Below are 25,142 nucleotides of genomic sequence, written 5' to 3' on the forward strand. Positions count from 1 at the left end.
AAACAGAAATAAATTTATAAACACGGAGAACAAACTGGTGGTTTCCATAGGGAAGGGAGGTGGAAGGATGGATGAAATAGGTGAAGGGTATAGAGGTACAAATTTCCAGTTATAAAATAAATAAGTCAAGGGGAGGAAAAGTATAGCCTAGGAAATATGGTCAATAATATTGGAATAACTTTGTATGGTGACAGATGGTAACTACACTTATTAAGCATTTTGTAATGTACATAATTGTTGAATAACTATGTTGTACAAATGAAATCAATGTAATATTGTCTATCTACTACACTTCAAGTTAAAAAAATCAAGTATCAGTTGGGTGTGGCATTTATTAGAGACAAAAGTGCATATGAAACCTTTTTACTCATCTCTGAAATTTCTGTCTCCTGGCAATAAAAGAAAAATTCAACTCTTCAATCGCTGGCCACATTTCAAATGTTCAACAGCCACTAGTGACTACAGTATTGGACAATGAAGATATAGAACATTTCCATCATCACAGAAAGTTCTACTGGACGGTGCTGCTATAGAACATAATAAAACTCATAAAATACTGAGTAACAGACAGAGGTTTCAGCAATGACTTCAGAGGCATCTAAGGTAGGGTAAAGACCAAGACTCACATACACATACATCCAAAACATACCCTAGACCAGACCACTGCCCATTCTGACCCTCCCTCATAACTCAGGGGCCACCATTCTCTGGCAGCTGACATTTTAAGATCTTTGGGGATTTATGAAATATAAAGGGAACCTACATACAGAGGCATGTACTGTGTGTCAGGAACAGGCACAAAAATGCTGTTCTGGGTTGCACAGTTACACGTGAGTCTTTACAGTGAATATTTTATCATACACACACAACCTTTCTCATCTTTTGTCACCTAACCTCTTATATAGCTTTCTGAAAATGGAGGTTCAAAAATAACACAGGTTTTAGTTCAAGTCTGAAGCTGCCCTTAGTTCTGACGTGTTAACACAGCATCAGGAACTGAAACCTTTACCAAGCACTGCTGGCTGTTAAGCTCCATTACGGGGCACATGGAAAGACCATACAGACCTGTTGTTGCAGTTTTCCTTTTAATGACTGAGAGGACTTAGGATGAGCCCTGGACAGGGACTCTGAGACCTGAAGCTTTGGACGCAGCTCTGCCGCTCACTGGCTATGTAAGTGGTCAACTCAGTTGAGCTATCTGAGCCTCGGTTTCCACACCTATAAAATGGAGTGAACGATAATCCATTCATTCATTCCATAACTACTTACTCAATGCCTGCAGTGGGCTGGGCACTAGGTGCTAGGGCAACAGCAGTGAGCAAAACAGGCCCCATCCTTGCCCTCCTGAATTTAATATGTGTTGGTCCAACTCCAGGGGTAACTGAGAGAAACTGAAGACTTAACACATCCCATCCTTCTCACACTGTCTGTGCTCAGTTTGGGCGACCAGGCAGGGCAGGGGTTGGGGGAAGAGGCTCCTTTGTTCTCCTCTGCTATCATGGGTGATTTGGTGGGAAGCCCGGGAAATACCCAAAGAACCTGGAAAACTCTGAACTCCCAGAGCAACTGAAGGCAGAGGAGGGGCCCAGTGTTCTGCTGGGAGCAGAGAAGGGATCTGTCCTTGCGGCCCTCTTCAGGGCAGGCATCTCTAACAAAAGGGGCTTTGTTTATTTTTAATTATTATTATTATTTTATTGAGGTACAGACATTAAAATGCATGACTCTTAGTGTACAGCTTGCTGAACTCTGACATGCTTATACACCTGTGTAAATCACCTAAATCAAGACACTAAACATTTTTACTACTCTTTTTCTCTTTCACCTATTTTACCCATCCCTCCACCCCCGCTTTCCTTATTAGCTCTCATCATCTGTGTTACTTGGCTCAGTTCCTTCATTTAATGTGTGCCTGTAATTTCACGATTCATTGAAAATGTAGTGCATGGGAGTTAGAAATTAGTAGAACTGAGATAGGGTGCTGTTAATCTCCTATCCTCCAAACCTCAACCAGCTCTTAGTGCCTCCTGAAAAATCAACCTGGCAGAAGACCTCAACCTGATGTCAAAAGTCTCAGATGAAACATGCAAATGGGGCGGGGGGGAGGTGAATAAGGACAGGTCTAAATGTGAAGAACACCTCAGTGGTATGTCAAAGAGCGGCCAAGTGGCTAGCAGAGTAGGGCCAGAGCTAGACCTTTGGAAGACCTGGAACCAGAGACTCTAGCACAGTCAAGAAACTTTCTCCAAGTTTTGTACCTACTTTTATTTGTTACCATCATTCTTCTTTATCTAGGACCAATTTTTACCATGTGGCAGAAAATAGTGGTTATTGCTAATGTCTGAGTTCTTCTGCTTACAGCTTAGCCGCTGGAGACAGAATGTCTAAACTTCCTGGTTACACACTACATGAGCCCCCTGATTGGCTCAGCTTAGATCAGGCGTCCACTCCCAGGCCAGGCAGCTCTGACCAGGGGCAAGGTGGCTCCTGTGGAATTCATATACTGGACTGTGAGAACAAAGCAGCTCTCAGAAAAGAGGAATTTCAGGACAGGTAAAATAAGTATTAAATATTTAAATACCTATCTTGTAGATACATCATCTGATGTGAAATAAAATCTAAAATCTGCTCAGTACCCACATGTACTAAAATGAGGACAAGGATACAGGTCAAGGATGGTATAAGTCAACTGATATTTATGCCAAACAAAACTAAGCAAACAAGTCCATCTCTATCACACCCACATTGAAATATTTTAGTCAAAGTGGTTCCTGCATCTGTGCTCCAGGTTGTCCTGTCCATGCGGACACAACATTCTTCCACTTCATACCAGCTATCTTTGCCAATCTCTATCAGATCTGCTCAAGATGTTTTCCTCCCACTTTCTGAGGTATAACTGGAGATTGTACACCCAGACCAGGAGGGTCACAGTGGAAAGAGTCAACATGCCAGAGCAGTGGGCGACACCTGTGGCAGGTTATTACTGCCTTGCAAGTCCCTCATCTCCCTAGTGTGTGCCCATCAGCAGAACTTAGCATATATGTAGTTGCCTGTGCTCAGGCCAGGATCCTGGGGCAAAAGCAAGGACCAGAGAGCACTTCTCCCCCCTCATAGTTTCATGGGAAAATCAATGAATATGCACTGGACTTCACAGTTTGTTAGTTTTGTGGCTGCCTAAATCCATGGTTGGTAAAATAGCTTCACCCACAGGTGGGATCTGTGCACACAGAAATGATGTGAGGGAAAAGTTAGTAAAGACGAAGAGGTAAGAAAGAGTTGTAAATTATGCAGAGAAGAGTTCAGTGAGCCTGCAATGAAAATCCATAATCACAATGGTGCACGTTTACTGAGCGCTTACCAAGTGTCAGACACTGTTTTAAGGGCTTTACATGGGTTAATTCATTTAATCCTTATAATAACAATAACAGTAGGTATTCTTTTTGATCCCCTTGTTTACAGATTAGAAAACAGAAGCACAAAGAGTTTGCACAACTTGGTCACACAGCTAGTTAATGGCAGGTTGGACTCAAACCTAGGCACTTTGGTTCCAGAGTTCTTATTCCTGCCCAATACTCTGCTCAGCATTACATTCCCTGTACTATATCCTATACTCTAAGCTACACTATGAAATACAGGGGCCAGATCTTGAAGAGTATTGAATCTTTAAAGTTTGGACTTCACTGTATAGGCAATGAGATGCCATCAAGGTCTCAAAGCAGCAGTGACATAATCAGGCCTATCTAAGGAAAATTAATGTGTCCACAGGATGAGGTATGGATTGAGGTTCGGTGGGGAATAGAAGTGAGCAGATGGGGAGCAAAAAGAGTGGCTGGGGGCCTGGGGGTCTGTCCCAGCAGAGCTGGAGGGAGATCATCAGAGGCTTCACCTGCCCTGGGAAAGGATGGGAGAGGAAGGCGGGGGCCAAAGGAGAGACAGCAGTCTGTGGATTCAGAGGCGCTGCCCTAGAGGACCCCACTGTGGCAGACAACTGGTAACCTGCTGCCCAAACAAGAACACTTGGGAAAGCAAAAGGCAGGACGACTAATAATTAACATAATGACAGGGATGAACCACAATGCCCAAGGAAACAGACAACTGGTCACCCAGGGAAACATGCCCAGCAGTGAAGACCCCGAAAAGGAGGAAAGGGAAGACAGTCAATGGAGATTTTAATTGCAATTCTTTAATTTCTATAATAAGGATGTAACAGTATATTACTGAGTAATTAAACTTTAATTTAAAAATTAGAAATGTTAAAAATTTAAAACATTTAACATCACACAGATGACGGCTCTCTCACCCTTCCCTGCCCAGCGTGTGACCGGTGGCGTCCTGTTACACCCTTGGCTTTCCCTGCAGGCCCCCTCCCACGAATGTCAGAGCCATCTGATCCACAGGGTCACAGGAAGGCTGGCGGTCTGACAGCATCTCACAGAGTGAGTGGGCACTCTGCCAGCCTGAGCTTCCTCCACCCACCCCCAGCAGTCCTGCACGTCCCCTTGGGGGACGTGATCCCTACTACCACACACCTCCTTCACTCCCCTCCACTCTCACAAGCCTTTGTTCTCTCACCAAAGTCCCTTCTCATCTGGGGAGCTCCGCACTTGCAGGTCCCTGTTTGGGATGCTGTTCCATCCAATCTTCTCATGACTGGTTTCCCCTTTAGCCAGGGTTTCCCCTCCCTATCCATGGCCTTCCCTGAAATCCCAGTCTAAAAATAGCACCGGGCCATGCTCCAGCATATCTCTTTGCTCAGTTTTCATCTTATCACATACTTCTACATATTTTCTTACCAACTTACTGTCTGGCTTTCCCAGTTGAATACGAACTCCATGAGGGTAGAAATGCTGTTAGTTTTGCTCCCTGCCATGTCCCCTGTGTGTGATATAGAGTTTCTGGTACCTCGTAAATACTCAACATTTATTAAAGGAATGAATAGGTAAGAGATGAAATCTTCAGCATCTGAGGTTACTTCTGAGTGGAGACTTCTGTGAGCCAACAATTTCAGGAACTATCCATCTGGGGCCGATAATGTTTTGCAAATATGCTCATTTGAAATTTTGAAAACCTGTACATCATTTTGCTACTCATGTCATCTTAAAAGCAAATCAAACTGAGGCTTAGAGAAATTAAGAGGTTGAAGGTCCAGGGGCTACATCTCAAGAAAGCAACTGTGAAAGTAAGATTATTGGCAGCCCTTGGGTTTCTAGTCCATCTCTTAACAATCAGGTTAATCTTCCCCTCTGGACAAAGAAAATAACAGCAACAAACAATTTGTTAGTATCAGTACTTCTTATCAAGGTAAAAAATGCTTCATAACTGGGCTTTCCTCTGGGCCTTTCTTCATATAAAGGCACCACCCAAGACCAGACAGTGCATCTCTTAACACCAACCAAGCAACCCAGCTGGCATCCAGAATCCCGGGGCTGTTGAAGTTAACAACCCCAATTTTATACTTTGGTAATATCAGTGACCCTGGAATTAGAAGCTTGGGGCACAGAATCTCAACGGCTCATTAAGACTCCTGGGAATGTTCTGGAAAACGTGTTTGGCATCTTCATGGAACTGAAATCTCAGCACCACAATTACATGACTGAGGCAAAAGAACCTAAATTTAAAGAACTTTACCCAGGAGCAGATGTTTCCCTTCACACCACAATGCTTTAACATCCAGTATTCATGATTTTTTTCCCCACCATTCCCTGATTTACATAGGCTCCCAAGACATTAGCGAAAGGCACTTTAACAAAATGTTGAGATGGTGTGGTAGAACCAGTGCTATCCTAGTTTTAACTCTTGGTTAAAAGAGCTTTTTTCTGTTCCTATGACTTCAGACCAAGAAAAATATGACAGTCCTAAGGGCATTTAAACTCCCATGGTAAGCAGTTAAACTAAGATCTTAGCAATGGTTTTCATTACAATGTGCTAAAGAAATGAATGTTTTATTGTTCTTTTGTACATACACTCAAGAACACTGGATGTTTTTTCTGGAAGATAGAAATGATTTGAGAGAATTTCAGATTTCGTGAAGATATGTGATCTCTTTTGAGAAACAGTTAGGGTTTGCAGGAGTGGGGGGGCCTTGCATGTACAACTGTTGAGAATTAAACTTACAGATCATTTTCAATGCCCAATAACCCTTATATTCAATATTCAATTTATTTCCACTTCTTGTTTTCATTTTTTACTTTTCATGTCTTGCGTATTAGCCCTAGCATGGTCTCAGAGTTCTCTCCTAGTAGAATGAATCATAAATGAACATAGAGTATCTGAATTCATGTATGTGGCAGATTGTATTTGCCAAAGATGACAACAGTATTTCTCATCCCACATTCTGCTAGAACCCTGCTATACCCCCATTAAGAGAAAAAGCAAGGTGAAAAGGACGCAGTGTGACTTCTGGGGTCTGGTCATAGAAATTCCATGAACTTCCACCTTGTTTTCATATACCTGCTCTTAGGACCCAGTCATCATGCTTGGAGGAAGCCCAAGCAGTCTGCAGCCAGTGACACCTTGCCAGCCATGTAAGTGCGTCATCTTGAAAGTGGATCCCCCATCCACCACCAAGCTGCCCTAGTCAATACCGTGTGAAGCAGAGATTAGCCCAGATTGCAAATTTGTGAGCAAAACAAATGACTCTTATCTTAAACCACTTTGTTTTGGGGTGGTTTATCACATAGCAATAGACATCCTCTTAAAATAGAGTAATCCTCACTAATTCACATCCATGAAAAGACATTAGACAAGCAGTCATTTCTTAAAGAAAAACCCATAATCCTTTATAAAGTATGCAGTTAGCAGCACTCTGTGCAGAAATATAAATAAAGATGACACGAATACTTCAAGGAGTGGGCCTCTAGGGACCTGCTTTAATAAAGAGGTCAAAGCAGTTTGTAGTTAGCCTTTCAGTTTGTGATGGTGCATCTGAAATGCTGGGACACACAGGAACCCAAAGGTGAGCCCTCTTCCTGCAGCATGCCTTACACTTTCAATGGGCTAAGCAAAGCTGTAGGCAAACACGTGCTCAGCTCTTGTTTATCACAAGTTACAAATGTGTAGAACATGAATTAATGATGATGTTGTATTATTCCAGAATGACGCACAAGGGTGCCCACATTCCCAGGCAATAGCAGAGTCAGAAAGGGTCTCTATGCTTCAGGCTTATGATAAAGCCATCTGTGTCATTCTACACCAACTGAACGATGAAGAGTTCCATCAAAGAGTAACTTCATTTCTACCAGGAATATATTTAAACATTTTCTTTTAAAGTTTTTCCCTCTGTTCAGTTATCTTTCTTCTGACTTCTACTCCCTATATCCTGCATATCCCAACCTTTTTCTCTCTCAGGGACCTTTATAAGAGTTTCTTTGACTGACTTCTGCTCAATAACATCCTTATCACTGCCACCAACAACATCCCTGCTTAAAGCAAATGTGGTGCATTATACAATGGAACATCATTCAACCATCAAAAAGAAGGGAATCCTGCTATTTTCAACTACATGGATGACCTTGAGGGCATCATACTAAGTAAGTCAGACAGAGAAATATGAATAGTGTATGATCTCCCTTATATGGAGGATTCTAAAAAAGTCAAACTCACAGAAACAGAGTGGATTGGTGGTTTCAGGGTCTTGGGTGTGGGGAAATGGGGAATACGTTGGCCAAAGGGTACCGACTTCCAGCTACAAGATGGACATGTTCTGGGATATAATCTATACATGGTGACTATAGTTAACAATACTGTATGTATTGTATAATTGAACTTTGCTAAGAAAGAAGATGTTGCTATTATACCACAAAAAAACAAAATCATAACTATGGATGGTTTAACTGACCTTCATAACTATGTATGGGTTAACTGACCTTAATGTGGTAATAATTTTATAATATATAGATATATCAAATTATCATGTTGTAAGCCTTAAACTTATACCATGTTGTCAATTATATCTCAATAAAGCTGGAAAAAAATAAGATCCCTAGTCCCCCTAAAAAAATAACATCCCTACTACCCTCACCTGTTACATCCCTTTTCAATACCTAGGAGTACTACTATAAGGCTAACAGGGTGAAGACAGAGATAGGGAGGTAATGAATTAGTTGGGAATCCTTGGTTTAATCTGTTTTCTCTTATTGCTTAGGCTGGATTTATAGTAATTAGCTACTCAAATACTAGGGCCATTTGTGCATGTGCACATACACATGCGCGCATGTCTGGATCACTTCTGCAGACAGCAGCTTGGACATAAAGGCACTCCACCTTATTTTTCAGTCTTTTAAACATAAACAAGTCAGAAGTGATCCAACAAATGAATCATTTAAAGTTTAGATTTTCCTCATAACAGATTTCCAATGGAGTGACAGAAGGTGTTTACTTTTAACCTTAAAAAGAGAAAGAAAAAACTTGGTAAAAATAATAGCTGTTGTAGTGAATTCCAATTACAGTTGCTAGTTAAGGGAGACAAAAATAGGTATCAATCAACAACCATTGATTACTGTGTGAGGAGCACAAGAAAGACCAACATGTATTATTCACAGCAAAATTCACACAGAGAGGGCATGTGGCGCTCAAATTCAGCATGCCACCATCATAAATCTGAACTAATCAAATACACCTCTTTATCAATAAGGGCAACATCACTTAAAAGCCAGACTGACCATACAATGACAGACTAGTAGAGATTATCAATGTGCAAAAGCCTCATTTTAGAGAAGGAAACAAAGAATTCAAGAAAGTTTAAATGACTGCCCAAGTTATTTGGTAAGTAACAGAATTCTTTTAATGGGACCAGGAGGAAATTCTGGAATTGGGCCTTTAACATCCCAGATTTCTCTTTGAGGATACACACCAGTGTCAGAATGGAGTACTTTGTGTACCAGGCTTCCCTACCCTCCTCTCCCAAGCCATCCTCACCACTGCTGACCGATCCTAACGGGATGCCACTGGGTGAGTGGGAATTCTCCTGAAAGCAGAAAAGGGGAAACCTTCCTTAGCTGTAATCCTGTCACACCAGCTCTCAAAACCCTCAGAAAGACTCCACATAATGTCAGGCAATTCAGGTGGCATCTCCCAGTCTCGGGAGGATGCAGGCAGCCTAACTGCCTGCCAGGATAACCTCCATTTCTCAGATGACTCCCACTCTCCACATGCTGTGAGGTTAGTCCAAAGTCCCACACTCATTATCTGGGCTGGATCCCAGACAAACCCGCAAACAGGAGGTCTCACTGAGCAGGGATGTTCAGCACCTCTGAAAGTTCAACCTGTGCTGTAAACCCGTCAGCTGCTACATGTGTTCACTGACGGTGCATAATTAGCACTCGAGACATGTTCCATCTCACAGAAAATACACACACACACACACACAGACACATATACATACGTATATATATATATATATGCAGGCAGGCATTCCACTTTGGAGCTTTCCTGCTGATAACAGCAAATTCCATTTGGTAAGCATGTCTGCTAGGAGGTGTGAAGTAGAAATGGTGGCATAGAGCCCTCACAAGTCCCTTCCAGGGAGGGTGTACTCAACAAGTCTCAGCCACTCTAAACACTGAGGTGACCGTGAGGTGCGTGAAAAGAAAACATGTGAACACCCATCTGCTTTCCGTTGGTAGCCTGGCCTCGGAAAGCATCCGCTCCTGTACCACTCTGACACCTCTCAAGGCTTGGAAATCCACAAGCTCCTGCTCTTTCATTCCGTAAATACTCATTGAGCTCCTACTGCATGACCTGTGCTCCTCTGGGCATGGAAAACAGAGACAGGAAACAATAAACATAATAATTAAGTAAAAACAGTAAAGTATCTAAGGAGGTGAAAAGAGCTTGGGTAAAAGAGAAACAGAGAAGGGTAAAGGCAGTTGCTGGGGTGAGGAGTGGCAGGGACTTGGTGCTCTTACAAAAAGCAGTGGGCAGGGTGGGTGCGTGTACTGAGAAGTGAATTTGAGCGAAGATTGGAGGAAGTGCAATTAGCCCAGCACACAGGGCAAGAAGATCCATAAAAGTTATCTCTCCTGCCAAGAGTTAGACATTTAATAACCACAGTGTGATGACCTGTTGACAGTAAGCTGCAAAGGGAAATACACAGTCCCTGCATAATCACACACTACATCTCCTGGATAAAACTGGTATATCCTGGGCTTTAGCCCCTACGTGTTACTTCTCAGAAAAGAGAGAATTACATTATACCTTTACAGACTTACAACATCTCCCACAATACAAAGACTGTCTTGTCATTTTATTTTGACAACAAAATGCTTATTAGGGCAATGACATTAAGTCAGAGCTGGTTTGGAACCTTTATTAAGGTCATTTGATGGACTTAATTTTTTTAAAAGGAGAGAAATGCACTTAACAAAACTTTAAAGTAATTCCTATAGCATGAAACAGAATTTTGGATGAAGTAAGCATGCCTCTTACTGATTGCTTTTAAAAAGCAATGCAGGACTTCTAAACACAAAGAAAATGAACAGGAGACAGGGACTTGGAGGAGACTCAACAGATGGAGTGCTGAGCAAAAGAGGCCTCTTGGAAAGGATTCCACTTTTAAAGTGTAAAACCAGGAGTAGCTACCCTGTGGCGTTAGGAACTAGACCGCAGGCTCCCGTGGGAGCAGGGAGGGGAAAGGGATGGGAGTGGTCACAGCGAGCGCTTGGAGCTGCTCTGTATCATGGCCCAGATGCCGGTTACCCAGGTGTGTTCACGTGGTGCAAACTCACTGGCTGTGCACGTATGATTTAGCACCCTCCTGTATTTACGTTATCTTTAATAAAAGAGACTTCTCCTTTTTCTAAGAGCAGTGCAGAGTCAGTGGCTATACTGTGGAGACTTCACAGTTACGTATGAGCTGGATAAGAAAAAACTTTTCTAATGTTAAATGAATGAGCACTTTTGACTCAGAATAGAGTTTCCAGCAAAAACATCACTCATGAATTTTAAAAGCACTCAATTTCAAACAATTTGGATGAAAGCAAATACGATTTGAGCTTGACACCTGTGTTAGCCCAAAAAGTCACTCTGGTGAGGATAAAGACACTGAAGGCAAAGACGCTTGAGAAACGTTGGAATAAAATTGTTTCCTGAAATGCAGACATGGGAAGAACATACTTTTTCCAAATTTATACACTTTTATATAATTATCAATATGCACACGCAACTAAGTTAATAATCAGTATTATAAACAGAAATTTTAATTCTTTCACATCTATTTCTAAAGGTTATATAAGAAAGTGGGCCCCAAACTGGTTTACCTAATCTGTGCTATATCCTGCTCCTTGCTCTTTGTGGCTGACAACACCCATAATCACAAGCATTTTGTGTCAACTTAAAAAACATGGACAACTGATAATTGTTTAAATAAATGAATCCTATAGAACTCTGTTGTTCAAGACAGTAGCCAGTAGCCATATGGAGCTCAAGCACTTATAATGTAACTAGTGCAGCTAAAGAACTGAATTGTTAATTTTAATTAAATTGAAAAACTGAAGCAGTATAAAATATTTGTCTGTTAAACACCACTTCATTTTGTAAGACATTTCACTTTATTGCAAATTTAGTATCCAAACTGAGATGTGACACTTACACCAGATTTCAAAGATTCAGTTTAAAAAGGATATAAAATTACATGTTGAAAATATGATAGTTTGGATTTACTGGGTTAAATAAAACATTTCACTAAAATTGATTTGATTTCACTTTCTTTTTACTTTTTTAACATGGCTACTAGAAAATTTTGAATTATCTAGATGGCTCAAATTGTATTTGAATGGATGGGACAGCTTTTGCTCAGTGACTATGGGGAGAGAGAAAAGAACAAGAAATCAGAGCTGGAAAAACTAACATACTTGAAGAGCTGATTAAAACTATGGCAGCAGTCCAGGGGTGGGGTGAGGGAGAAATGTGCCAGAAGCCGATACTTCTGTAAGAGACCATGGCCAGGTAAGCTGGGACTGAGCCAGACAGCAGAGCAAACACTATGATTCTACAGCTGCCAATGAATCCAAGGACCTGGATTTTGCTGACTGTTGTGTCAGACAGTTGCCATGTCTGTTATTAAAGAAGCAAGAAGAATGACATAGATGCCGAGCACATGTCTTTCTGGGGTGACAAAGGAGAGGTGAGAGTTTTAAACTGCCCTGCTCCAAGTGTCCCCACTGGCAGGGTTTTGGGTAAGGATCAGGAAACTCAGTTCCACGAAGTCTATGGGCACAGAGACTTGTTTCAGCAGCACCAAGAGAATGCAATAGAGTGCCTGAGCACAAGAGCTTATGGCAATTCGTACAGTTGGAGTCTCCGTGTTAGGAGCCCATGGTACAGAGAGGAGACTGACCCCGCCACCCACTGACTACCTGAGGTCGTCCACGGTGGTTAAGAGGTCAGTGGGTTCCTTGCCGAGCTGGTGCATTTCCCACAGTATGCTCTATGATATAAGTAGGTGTTTGTGGAGGAGGAGAAACATGGGGCAAGTTCTTAAATTATAGTTGAGAAATGCCTAGTTAATAAGCTAAGTAAGTAGGTTTCTTACTGCAGACCTTTTCAGAGCCTTGACTCTGAAAGTCATGACCCTCCAAGAGGGCTTACAGCAGGCATGTTTCCCAAATATACTGGACTACAGAGCCTCTTTTTCTGAGAAGAATCACAGAAGAGCACATATCAAGAAACATGGGCTTAGATGGAAGAAACTCCAGACCTTTGGCCTTTGGCTTCTCCCTCAGACAAAAACGAACAGTACTGCCAGCTGTACACATGGTTCAGAGGCACAGGGAGTCAGAACCTGGTGCTTCTCCCAGCTTGTCTATTGCCAAACATCTTGTGGGGCCTATTTCAATAGCTGTGGAAGCAAGGTACATCTCAGGTGCCCGAAGGCCACAGCCATGTCCTGGAGAAGCAGACATCTGTCCCTCAACTGCAGGAGCTCCCAAGGTAGCCTCCAGCCTGTTCTAACCCCCAGCCTCAGGCAAAGTTAATGTGAGCCCTGACAACACCTCCTGCCAACCAGGGGGTGGAGGAGATATTAGCCTTACCTAAGTGCCAAAAGCAACCTAGGAGGTGGAAAGGGACCCTGAGTGTACAGTGTTGCACCCAGGCCTGACCTCTTCCCAGTAAAGAGCATTCACAGCACACATCAGCCACCCCGCTCCCAAACATTGTTTGCCCTTTGTCGTCCTGTGTGCTCTACTAGCCTCTAGAGCAGTGTCTCGTCCTTCGGATTGGGGGCCTTTTCTCTGCAGAGACTCAAAGGAATGCAGGCCTGACAGCCAGTCAGCCTGCAGAGCCAACAAGAGGCCAGTCCTGTGCATACCTAAATGCCATTTTTAGGAATCCCGAGTTAACTTGGGTTCTTGGGATTTAAGTATGAGTTCTTTTATTATTATTATTTCATGTGATATGTGCTCCAAATGTTGAAAATTACATAAAATTGCAATGCTTTACATGGACAAATTCTAATCCCTTAGTCAATATTAATATAAAATTCAGTTGCTTGATAAAAAATTACATTAAGGAGAACAATGAAGATAATTCAGCAAGCCCATGGAAACAAATAAAATCTTAATTTTAGAAGTGAAAAAAAGAAAACCCCCAAACCTCAGAATGAACCTAGGAATAACACAGGAGCACACCTGAGTTCTGCCAGGTCAAGGGCCCTGACTTTTAAGTATAACCCAGAGACATTTTGATTCAGGCAGTGTAAAGTATGTACTAGAAGGGGAGAGGCCAGGGAACCTGGAGACAAGCAATGTCATGGCCACACCTCCAGAGGCATTTTTGACTTTTAGTGTTTGGGACACCCGTAGGGGTGACGAGCCCTCTTTGCTGAGCTGCCCTCAGCCTGCACCACCAATGCGCTCTGAGGTTCCCTCGGAGCCCTTAACCACTTATGTCTGCCTCTTTGCTCTGCACGCAGTAGTCAGTGCTGGAATCCCCAGGGCTCCGTGGAAGGCTCTCTTCCTTCCTCAGCAATTTCATCCATGACCATGGTTTCACCTGCCATTTGCCCGCTGGCGTCTCCAGCCCTGAGCAGCCCTGAGCTCCTGGGCCACAGCAGGGACTGCTGTTCCAAAGGCCTCCTCATGGTGGTTAAGGCCCCATCCAGCTGCTGCCGCAGTCAGACTGGCCCGGCCCCTCCCTCTCCACCATGCCCTCACCCATCCACAGACTGCCTGGTGATCTCCCTGGCCCCACAGTCCTTAACCCTGTCCGCCTCTGCACATCTCCACAAGGATGCGCTCTGCGCACTAAACTACGATCGCTCCCTGCCTACTAAAAGGTCCTCCAAAGAGTCCCCAGTGCACCCACCCTGCCCCCGTCCGTCCTCTACCCTGCAGCCACACCTACCTTTCCAATCTGATCTTTCTGATCACTTTCTAGCTCCTCCATAAAACCTCCCGTGGCTTTCCCTTGCATTTGGGATAAAGACCCAAACCCTGAGCCCAGCCCGCAGGCCCGCACACAGGGCCCTGCTAACTCCGCAGCCTCGGCATGCAGCACTCAGCCCTCCACCTCCCCGTTAAGGTCAGGCCCACTAACTCCTGCCTGTTGCTCCCACCAAGCATGCCCCCTCCCACCTTGTGAACTCTGTCCAAGCTGTTCCTCCCCCTCACCTGCTCACCCCTTCGATCTCAGGGCAAACACCACACTCCACCTCTTAACAGGCCGCTCACTCCTCCCGCTGCCAGCGGGCTCAGGGCCCCGCTGTGATCCACCCCGGAGTGCTTGCCCCACCATCTGACTATGTGCTCCCCGTCTGTGTCCTCAGCTGGGCGGCAAGCTTCATCTGAGCAGGGACCTTGCCTGTACTGGCTCACTAAGGGGTCCCAGACACCACTAAAAAGGGGCCCTCAAAGATCTGCTCAAAGAAACTTGAATGGCCCCTGGCTCCCTGGCACTGGATCTTGGATTCATGCAGAGGGAGGGAATGAAGCACAAGTATTTGTCTCACTTTGGAGAAGCAACCAAGACAAGCATATGACCCCCTCCCTCTCCTCAGGCTCAGACCGACTTCCTGTAAACTCCCTGGAAAAAACTGGAAGACTGCAGACCAATGACAAGAGTGGAGGACAGAGGATCAAGAGAGGCTGAACCAGGAGAGGAGCTTGATAAGAAAACAGCCCCAGGAGGCAGATCCCACAGTTTCGGTTCACCGTGAACATGGAAGCCTGTTTGTTTCCTGTTCCTCCCTCCCCCAGCCTCAGAGGAACGTGTTCAGCCCCATGAGCCCCGCTGATGTCCACTCCCTGAGCTCACCCCACCCAACCTGCCTCCCGCTCTTCTCACCTCTGGCTTGTGTTCACTTCCCCTCTCTACTGGTACCTTTCAGCTTTCAAAGATGCTCAAGTCTCCTCTTTAAAACAGCTTCCTTCCACCTGTCCCCTGCCTTAGCCACCACTCTCTCCTAAATGTATTTACTCTTAGACCCATGGAAGGGAAGCCTTTTGCTTCTCCACCCCTAAAAAAATTGCTCTTGCAGGATTTATCTGTGGCCTCTGGAGGCCAAACCCACAGGGCCACCCATCCAGCGGGTTCCACCAACTTGACCTCTTTCTTGCTTCTGTATGATTGCCTTCTGAAACATCATGCTCTTTGAGAAAGTTCTTTCTTTTTCTCCTCTGGATCTTCCCCAGAGCTCTGGCCACAGGGCTCTCCCCTTGCCCCTCTGTGGCCCAAGTGAGCTCTTACCTCATGAGTTCATCCTATTCCGTGGCTTTGCCACCTCAACCAATGGCTGCTCAAAGTGTCATCCTCAGCTCACTGTGGACCCAGGGGCTCTGTGTTACTGGGCCGTGGCAAGACAGGAACAAAAAGTTGGAGGGAGCATTTAGACACTCTTCTAGCTATTCAATATTGTGTTGTATTTTTATTGTATTTTACAGAAGTATCACACCTTAAAGGACTGGGAGAAAAAGGAAAAAAGAAACAAACAAAAAAACTAGTCTTCAACACGTGTCATTTGAGAAACCCTGGTCTAGATCTTACAGTTTTTTCATCTGCTTACATTGAAAAACCAAGAGACTTCACAGTAAAAAAACAAAAACATGATCAACTTCTCTAAAACCAACTAGCCAGCCAAATCACAGATCCTGGGACACCGAGTGGGTGTTTCCATCAGCCATGAGGAGCTGATTCTGCGTGGCGGTTGCCCTTCACAAGGGGCACGTGCCATCCAGATGCAACCTTACCGACTTCCTCATGGCTGGAAGGTCCTCTGGAGCATCCCACTGGTCATTAGTCCCCATGCCCGTCCCCATCTCATCCCCTCCTTGGCCCAAGATGGCTCTGTACACTGCGCATTCCCCAACTTCACACTCACCTTCGGCTCCTCTCTCTCCTGCTGTGACACCTCTCAATGATCCCCTCTCCACATTGCCCTTTCAATCTGCCTGTTCACTCCACAAATGGTCATGAAGTTCCAGAGACACAGCAGCACGCAGGACACCCCATCCCCAGGGGCGCCTCACTTCCCGCCTGCCTTCCATCGGGGGCACGCTCACAGCGGCAGTCACGCCACTTCGCTTGCATCCTCCCCACCCCTGCCAGTCGCCTGCTTAAAACATCACGATTCTCCTGGTTTGGGGTGCAGTGGGGTGCACGAGGAAGGGAACCCTTTTTAACATAATCTTCCTTTCGCTCTGAATCGGCATTTTGTGCTAATTAACTCTCTGCACTGCACTTGCAGAAATGAGGCCCTGAGTACTCGACAATTAGCCAGAAAGTAAATGATGAGTCATTTATATACCACAGGCAAAGTTCCACAGACCTGGGGATTTGAGATATTCTGTTTCATTAAAAGGAACTGATGAGATTTTTTAATCTGTTGGGTTTCTCTCTTTAGGTCAAGACGTAAGCAGCACCATTCGGTTTTCTAAAGGGCAACGCATCCAGCTTATCCAGGCTACTGAGCTTCTGAGCACGAGTTATCCCCCACCTGCAGGACAAGGTGGGGGTCCTTGCCTTCCCTCAGTGGCCTACATTCTGAAGACTCCTCGGCCTAGTGGAAGACAAGCCCAGTCCTAAGCAGACATGCGGGTCAGTGCTCACCCTCCATCTAACAGGGGGAGCATCTGAAGAAGCTGCCCAGAGCTGAGGGGGCAAAGGGCCCTGGACAAAGGCAGGGGTGTGGCTTTCTCCCATGGGCAAAAAGGCTGAGAGACCCAGCCTCCACTAAGGGGAGGCCTTCAAGGTGCTCCAAAGTCTGTCCCCACACACCAGACACAGCTGCACCCCTCTGTCTCCCATGCCCAACCTCGCCGTCTGGCTCAGACAGCCCCACTCCAGACCCAAAGGTCATGACTGTGGCCTCAGGGTGGGGCAGGCTGGGTTCCAATCCCAGGCCTGCTTTTCCCAGTTGCAATTTTGGGAAAACTGATTAGATTCTCTGTGCCTCAGTTTCTTCACCTGGCAAATGGGGCTAAGCCTTCAGGGGAGTGAGATGGAGGTTAACAGTATAGTGCAGGTAAAGCTCTTTAGAACAGGGTCTGCTTGACACACATCAGGAATCCCTCTATGAAGTAAAATCCCACTTAAAAGTTCCAATAAATCTACAGATACATATATATAATTCAGCAGCTTATAATACAGTCAGAGAGACCAATCCTTTTCTTCATCTTTAAAAAAAAATTTTTTTAGCTTTCTGTGTTCCTGCCCTAGGGGAATTCCTGCCCCTGGAGCCTGGGGCTCCAAACCACTTCCTGCGTCTTTGTAGCAAACCACACCTGACTCACCTGAGCCTGCCTGAGGAGGGCTGAGGGCCACCTGATCAAAAGAACCCCACCCTTTCTCCATCCCACACTCAGGCCAAACAGGACCTACCCCTTCAGCCCTGAGCCCTCCTCCCGTGCTTCTGCCTACCCCAGAACAGCACTGCTCACCCCGCCCCTCAGTTTCTAGGACCCCCCGTCCTACACCACCACGCCTCCCTGAAACCCAGCCCGGCCACCTGGCCACAGGAGCTCCCCGCTCCCCCAGGTCCGGCAGCCTGCTGGTACCTCCTGAGCCTTTGGGCAGCCCCGGCCCTGGGAAGCCCTCATCCCCTCAGCACCGTGTGTCCGCAAGTCTGGAAGGGAGACACTGCTGCCAGAGGGGGCTCCTAACCAGGGTCTCCAAGCACCACCTTGAAGAGGGGTGCAATGACTCTGAAACGTGCCGCCCACGTGAGCATCTCCCCAGGAAGCCCCAAGGAATGGCAGCCATCTGGATGAACAGCACGCTCCTCATGCCGTATCATTTTGTCTCCTTCACAATCCTTGTGAACTCTGAAGGACAGGAAACTCCAAAGGGTCCCACAAATACGCCACCAGACAGGCTCTGGAGGTGCCCTGCGGGCTGAACCTCTGTCTCAGGGGAGCAGAGGTGGCACCCCAGCTCGCCTGCCGCCTCATGACTCTCCATCCGAGGCACCTCCGCATGCTGGGCTGGGAGCACACGGCCTCCCCAAGCCTGCTGGTGGACTTCATGCCACATGTCCCATGGTCTGTCACAAATCACCTACACAAATGGCCAGATGGGTGGAGCACAGCAAGGTGCAAGAGGGACAAACAAAAGGATGGCCCAGATTCAGCACGACCAGCGGAAATGCTTCGAGATCCTTAGGCCACACTGGAAGGAATCAAGTCATCCTTATGCAACTGTCTTCAATGGTGTGAAGAGTCGTGGTGGAGGGGGCTGCGAATGATGGCATCGTCAGCTAATCTACATGCCACAGAGACAAGTGACTTTATTTCTCCTAATTGTGGAAAATAATGAAATCTTTCCCTCTTTCTAACCCTGTTCTCTACCAAAGGTTCTACTAATTTAAAACATTTGGTAGAAAAGTAACATTAGGGCATTGTTCTTAAGAAAAATATTCTAATCACTTTGAATTAAATTTTAACAGGCAGAGACTATGAGCTTATCCTGCGTGGTGGTACAGTGACAAAAGAGTTAATTACCATTTCATCATGAGACGGATCTACTTGTCAGTGGAGCAGGAGCCATTATTTCACACAAAATAATGACCCAGATAACAAGCAAATACGGCAAGCTGTAGCCACCAGCGACACAGCTTCATCTCGGCCTGAGTGAATGGCAATTAACAAGTGTCACCACCATGTATATGAATAAATAAAATAACGACCAAGCTATTCATTAAATATTTACTGACAAAACACAAATGGTTTTTAGTTGATTTCTTCCCAGGCAGCTCCTGTGGTCTTTGCCTGTGTGATGACAGAAAAATTCACACATGGGTAAGATCTGCCATCAGCTGGGGTAGCTGTGGACCCTGCAGAGGGGCATTCGGTTTCTCCTGCTCTTCGCACACAGAGGTCTGTTTTAGCCAGAAGTCATCCAGCAACAGAGAGGAGGCAGATGGAGTCCAGTGTCACTGTCCCTCTTCTCCCGGCTGTCATGGCCACCGGACTAGGAGCTAAAGCCATGGCAGTAGTGATGCCGGAGCCGCCAGCCCCTTCCAGGTCCAGCCCTTGGCCACGGGGGACAGTGAGGTGCAGGGCAATGGTGGGACCATCTTGACACACCTGGGCCTCCAAGTCGGTAAGCTCTGCCTCCACCCTGCTGACCCCGAGCAGGAACTGCCTCTCTAGTGAGCAGAATGGAGGCGAGAGCGCCTGGGATGCATATCTGGAGAGAAGCCTGTCAGAGAACCCCTAGCTACTCCAGTCGGCAAATTGTCTAGTCTGTCTACACACAATAATCTTGTTTGAAAATGAGGGGTACAGTGGTGCAGGAGGGCACCATGGACTTTAAAGTGTACTTTCTTCAACATGTTAAAACCAGAATTCTTATACAAACATAGGATAGCGGGTATCAATGATTTATTTAATTACTGAATGAGCCATCAGATAATGATGTACACACACACACACACACACACACACACACACACACACCAATCAGTGGGGGGAAAAGGATAGTGGGGTGAGTATAAAAGTTAAACACAAAACTGGTTAATGTCCTTCAGGGTACACAACCATAACTTAGAGGTTATCTTCTCTGTTGGACAGATGTCCTGCACCTCAGACCCTATTACACACAGCATCCAAGTGCCTGCTACTCAGGCTGCCCACCTCCCTACGGCCTGATGTGAGCACAATATGATTGGCTGTACACGCTGTGATCTGTTTTGGTTAAGACAAATGCACCCATTATATATTTTCAAAAAAACATATTTATAGTATGGACACAATCTCATGACCCCTACCAACCTTAACCATTTGCTCCTCAAATATCCCTCCCATCTGAGTCTTAATTACAAGACCCTTTCCAAAACAATTTTTTCCCAGTAATGAGATCATGGGGGTAAAACTCCCTCTCTAGAATGTTCTTCCCCAACTTTTTTAGACATTTTATTTGCAGCAATCCAGAGAACTGAGCCCTCATTATACAGTCATGGGCATGGGTCATACAAACACTTGTGTTCTCAGGCTTAGGCATGTGTGAACAAAAATTTCTTTTTTCCCCATTTCATAAGCAATGATCTGAATTCTACCAGAGTAGAGAGAGTCTCCATTGTCCTAGTAAAATTACCCAAAATCTTGACCTAATTTGTTATCAGATTCCTAGTCTACAGGTCTTGGCACCCCTTGTATCCAAGCGCCTAGTACTACTTCTGGACCAAAGTGGATGGCCAATGATATTTATTACTACATTTCCTAACAGACTGATTGAACTCAAACAAGCCATAATCATCTCTACAGGATGGGGAATTGTCAGTTATTGCAGAAGACTGGGAAAGGGGGAGCAGGTTAATAAGCATTAAGCAGTAAACTGAGCCCCCGTTTGGGCAAGAACATTCCTTCTGCAGTAAATGTCATCACACTGAAACTTGAGTGAGTGGACCCTGCAATTAGGCAGGAAACCTCATATGGCATGAGGAGACGCTCAAAACCAGACATATTTCTGGGGAGAGAATGAATCCGCTGAGCTAGGCAATTTTCCCTGGTACAGATGCACGCCAGTGGACACAGGACTCTGGAAAGCTCCCACACTCAGAAGGGAAAGGGACTCGTGGCAGTGAAGACCCACAGGACAAGCGGAAGGGGTTCCTGAGGGGCTCACGCCACCTTGAGGGTTTCAGACGCATCCTGCCAGAGGGCCCACAGGCCTGTCAGCTGCTAACACCACCCCAGCCTTAGAAGACAGGGTCCAGATTCCTGCCGGCCTGGGGCGGGGAGAGGGAGCCACCCTGTTCCAGAGTCAACTTCCGCCTGAGCAATCTGTGGGAGGGGGCTGCACCCCTGTGGGGCTGCCCAGCAGCCAAGGTCAGAGTAGGCACTAGCTGCCGCCCTGGCCTGGGAGCGTGGCTGACCTGCCCTAAGCCAGCCCCGCCACACACACACACTCTCAAGGGAATGCTCTGCAAGCCTGTTCCACTGTACTGATGACAGGGCTCACCTTCTTAATGAACTCTGGGATGATTTTTTGGTCTGTTAGATGGGCTAAGGAGGAACAGCAATCTAATTCCAAGATGTAGCCTTCATTGTAAAGATCAGTTTTCTGAGATCTGGAGAGGAAAAAACATATACAAAAAGATTACAATTTTGCACAATATGAAAAAAGAATCACTGGGTGTTTAATGAAACCCCAAATTCTTTCCCAAGAGGACAATGCCGAAAATGATTTTATGGTAAACAACCATATATATGTATCTCCATCATCAAAAGACTTCCAAGACACCTCATGAAGGAAAACACACCATTACAGAATGATGGATTTAGTAAAATGTGCATCAAACAACACACACACCCAGTAACATATATTTTCCACTGGTTTCTATCTGCCAAGGCAGAGAAGATGAACTAGTGAGACACGCACCAAACCTATGGGAGCGCTCGCCACCGGGGATGGGGAAGGTCTGCATGGGACCTGGGTGGGGGGAGGGATAATCAAAAGTGACTTCAGCTGTATCTTTAATTTCTTCACGTTTTCTGAAGAGGATACATTCATCTAGCACTTAGAAAATAAAAATTAATTTTAAAACACATTTAAAGGGCTCAGCCCCTACAGAGGGCAATCTGGCAAAACCTATCAAAATTAAAGATGTATTAAAGAAAGAACATAAGGCAAATGCAGTTCTGGGAGAGAAGTAGAAGTGAGGGGTTGTTGGTGAACACTTTCCGCCTCTGGTCAGTGCAGAGGCGCCCAGCCTGTGCCCTCCTCCCAGGGGTGGGTGGCTTCCCGCCTTCCCCCGCATACATGTGCACGTGGCAGGACACTGGCACTCTGACCAGCAGCAGGAGGACATTCCACCACTTCAGGCCATCCCCTTGCCCTGCTGTGTGGCACTAACAGGGGCCTGAGGGACTCCTGGAAGCCACATGCTTGTCAGAAACTGAAGGTGATTCCTTGGCCAGCTGGGCGAGGCAGCAGGAAGTGGCCTGAGAGGAAGCGCCCGCAGAATATGCTCTCTTCTGAGTGGCTGGTCATGGAGAGTGGGACTTGGAAACCAGGGCCCTGGGCTCTCCCTCGGACCCGCACCACATGCACAGCCACTCCCTATGGGCTGAAGAGTCAGCAGGGCCTTCTTGGCCCTTTTATGGTGAGCTTTCCAAAAAGTAACTCCTACCAGTCCGTGTGAGAGCAGGTCGGCCAGGAAATTCTTAAAGTGACACTTTCACAGTGAACTCCTAACACACATATATCCTACCAGATAAACAGTTTCTGAATACATATTTGCTATATTTTTTAATGAATTTCTAAGATTCTTAGATATCATTAAAAACAATTTATGTTGCCATTAACCATCTGGGTATGATTTACATGAAATTCAAACATGAAAAAATGAAAGAGGATTTGGTTTTCCCCGGGTATGCAACTGTGACTGGGTAGGCAAATGTCAATAGCATATTTTGATTTTTTTTTCCTTCTAACACATTCTTCCAGGAGTAGGGACTGAAGCACATACTTTTGAAATGTATAAGAATAAACTGATTCCAGACTGGAATAAAGTAACTCCAAAAGGATGAACAAATTCTACACCCCAGCCTTCTTGCCTTAAAACTTAATCAGAGACTGGACACAGGTTCTCATTATTTTCCTGTATTCTCATCCTGCCCCCGTATTGAAAGACATATTAAGAGGAACTAACGCAGAAGATTCCAGAGCTTTGAAGAGAAGACTCAGCCATGACATACTGTCATATATGCATTGTGTAGAGTCTCCAACCACAAAGAAGGGCACAGAAGGAGGGGAGTTCTAAGATGTGAGGCCCCGGCTGTCCCTCACAGGCAACCTGATGGCAGTGTGGAGGTTATTTATAAACACTCACGGAAATTTTAAATCATTAGGTGGAAAAATAGTAATCATTTAAAACGAATCAATACTATATTCACTCAATAAAACACCCACAAAATGAATGGAGGGCAGATGAGTCCGTGTTTAAGCAACTCACAGACCAGCTTTGTAAGGAATAATCTCTAGTACAGGATCTAGCAACTACCATCTTTGGTTCTGGAATAAGAGGTACTGTAAGGGAGGCAGCTCGGGTTCATTTTCTCCAATAAGTAATCAGTTATACTGGAACTGAGAGGAGCACAGGAAATCAACAGAATCCTGCACCACTACATGTTTTCTAGATGAAACATGTAAAATCATATCTCGGCTTATGGCCTCTAGGCAAAGCAATTCAACACATATTGAAGGAATTCAGCAACTAACAGGCTCCGCTGGCCTTTTAGGAATTACCCCACGGTTTGAGATGAAAAGCTTGTAACACTGAGGGTGGCTGAAGGAGAGGGAGGAAGTGAAGGCCCTGAGACAGATGCAGACGATGGGGCCTTGACGTCAGCACTCGCTAACACTGCTGAGCCAGCTGGGTGAGGGCACGGTCACACAGAAACCCGCCCCCTGACACAGCCCCTTGGGAAACATTACCCAGTACATCAGCACAGCTCGCCTGTAGGGCTGGCAGGGGAGCTTCCAGGCTCCTCAGCAGTGGGGGTGGGGGCGTGGTGCACAGACCCTAAGTGACCCCAGTGATCTTCACTTTCTGGTGCTTGTGCCTCTGTAATCCACCCCCTTGAGTGGGGGAAGGACCTGCAACTTGCTTCTAATCGGCAGAATATGGCAAAGGGACTGGGCCATCACTCCCGCGACTGCATTACGCCACCAGACTCTGTCTTGGCAGACTGTAGTTAGACACTCCCATGCTGGGTTTGAAGAGGAAAGCTGCTGTGCTGTGAGAGGCATGTGGCAGCAACTGCAGGCAGCCCCTGGCAACAGTCAGCAGGAAACAGGGATCACAGTTTTGTGAATGCAAAGAGAGGAATTCCACCTGGACACAGGCCCTCCCCAGTTTAGCCCCTGGTGAGAATGCAGCCCCAGCCAACACCTATACTGCAGCCTGATGAGACCTGAAGCATAGAACCCAGATAATAAATGCAGAAACTGTGAGGTAATGAACGTATGTTGTATTGAGCCACTAAATTGTGGAAATTTATTACAGAGCTTAGAAAACAAATACAGTTGGTAAGCAGGAAGGCAGGGAAGCTTCATGTTCAGCTCGGGCCTCCCACTGGTGTCCAGGTCTCACACAGGCTCACAAAGTCTAGGCAGACACCTGGGAGCAGTAACTGGCAATTGATGAATGCTTCAGGTTACTGAGGGTGGGACCAGCCTGGGAGAGAGAAGTCAACACCCCAGGGAGGCCGTTCCAGGGTCCACGCCTGCCTCCAAGGGATCACAGTGTGAGGGAGTGGATGTTCTGCAGCTGATAAAGGCTATGGAAGAAGCATTAACGTGAAGCTCAGCTGAGCAGGATCTGCTCCCTCCTGTGGGGGAGGGGAATCACCACTCATGTTTCCCCAGAGGCCATGTCCTGTGTCATCCTGCAAAAGGGTATGGAAACCACCAAACTTCCCCTGGACTGCAGCTCAGGCATTCCACTTCTGGAAAGGACCAAGAAATACTCATTTAAGCAGGAAGAAAAAAAAGGGACACAAAATGCATTTTTGGAGATGTAGGGTTAACTACCAGCAAAGCCTCCTTTACCTGGAAATTACTCTGAGATTAAATGTTGGCACATGGAGAAGAGCTCTGTTAACACTGAAATGTGCTTCTTCATCTCCTTCCATCCCCATTCCATAATTTCCTCTAGATTTATTAGCGAAAGGCGACAGATTGTGAAGCTAACTAGAGGTGGGTCATTTACC

The 25,142-nt window shown here is 45.8% G+C and overlaps 1 protein-coding gene across 5 annotated transcripts in view; it reads right to left on the reverse strand.

Moving 5' to 3' along the window:
• The window catches only part of RFTN1 (raftlin, lipid raft linker 1), a 215,004-nt gene that overhangs the window by 92,093 nt on the left and 97,769 nt on the right, over positions 1 to 25,142 (reverse strand). For all 5 annotated transcript variants that reach the window (XM_036996293.2, XM_036996292.2, XM_036996291.2 and 2 more), the window contains one exon: positions 21,388 to 21,496. In XM_036996293.2, the coding sequence (XP_036852188.2) occupies positions 21,388 to 21,496 (109 nt within the window). The remainder of the gene's footprint in view (positions 1 to 21,387; positions 21,497 to 25,142) is intronic.

This window comes from Manis javanica, chromosome 15, assembly GCF_040802235.1.
Source record: "Manis javanica isolate MJ-LG chromosome 15, MJ_LKY, whole genome shotgun sequence".
Taxonomy (NCBI): Eukaryota; Metazoa; Chordata; class Mammalia; order Pholidota; family Manidae; genus Manis; species Manis javanica.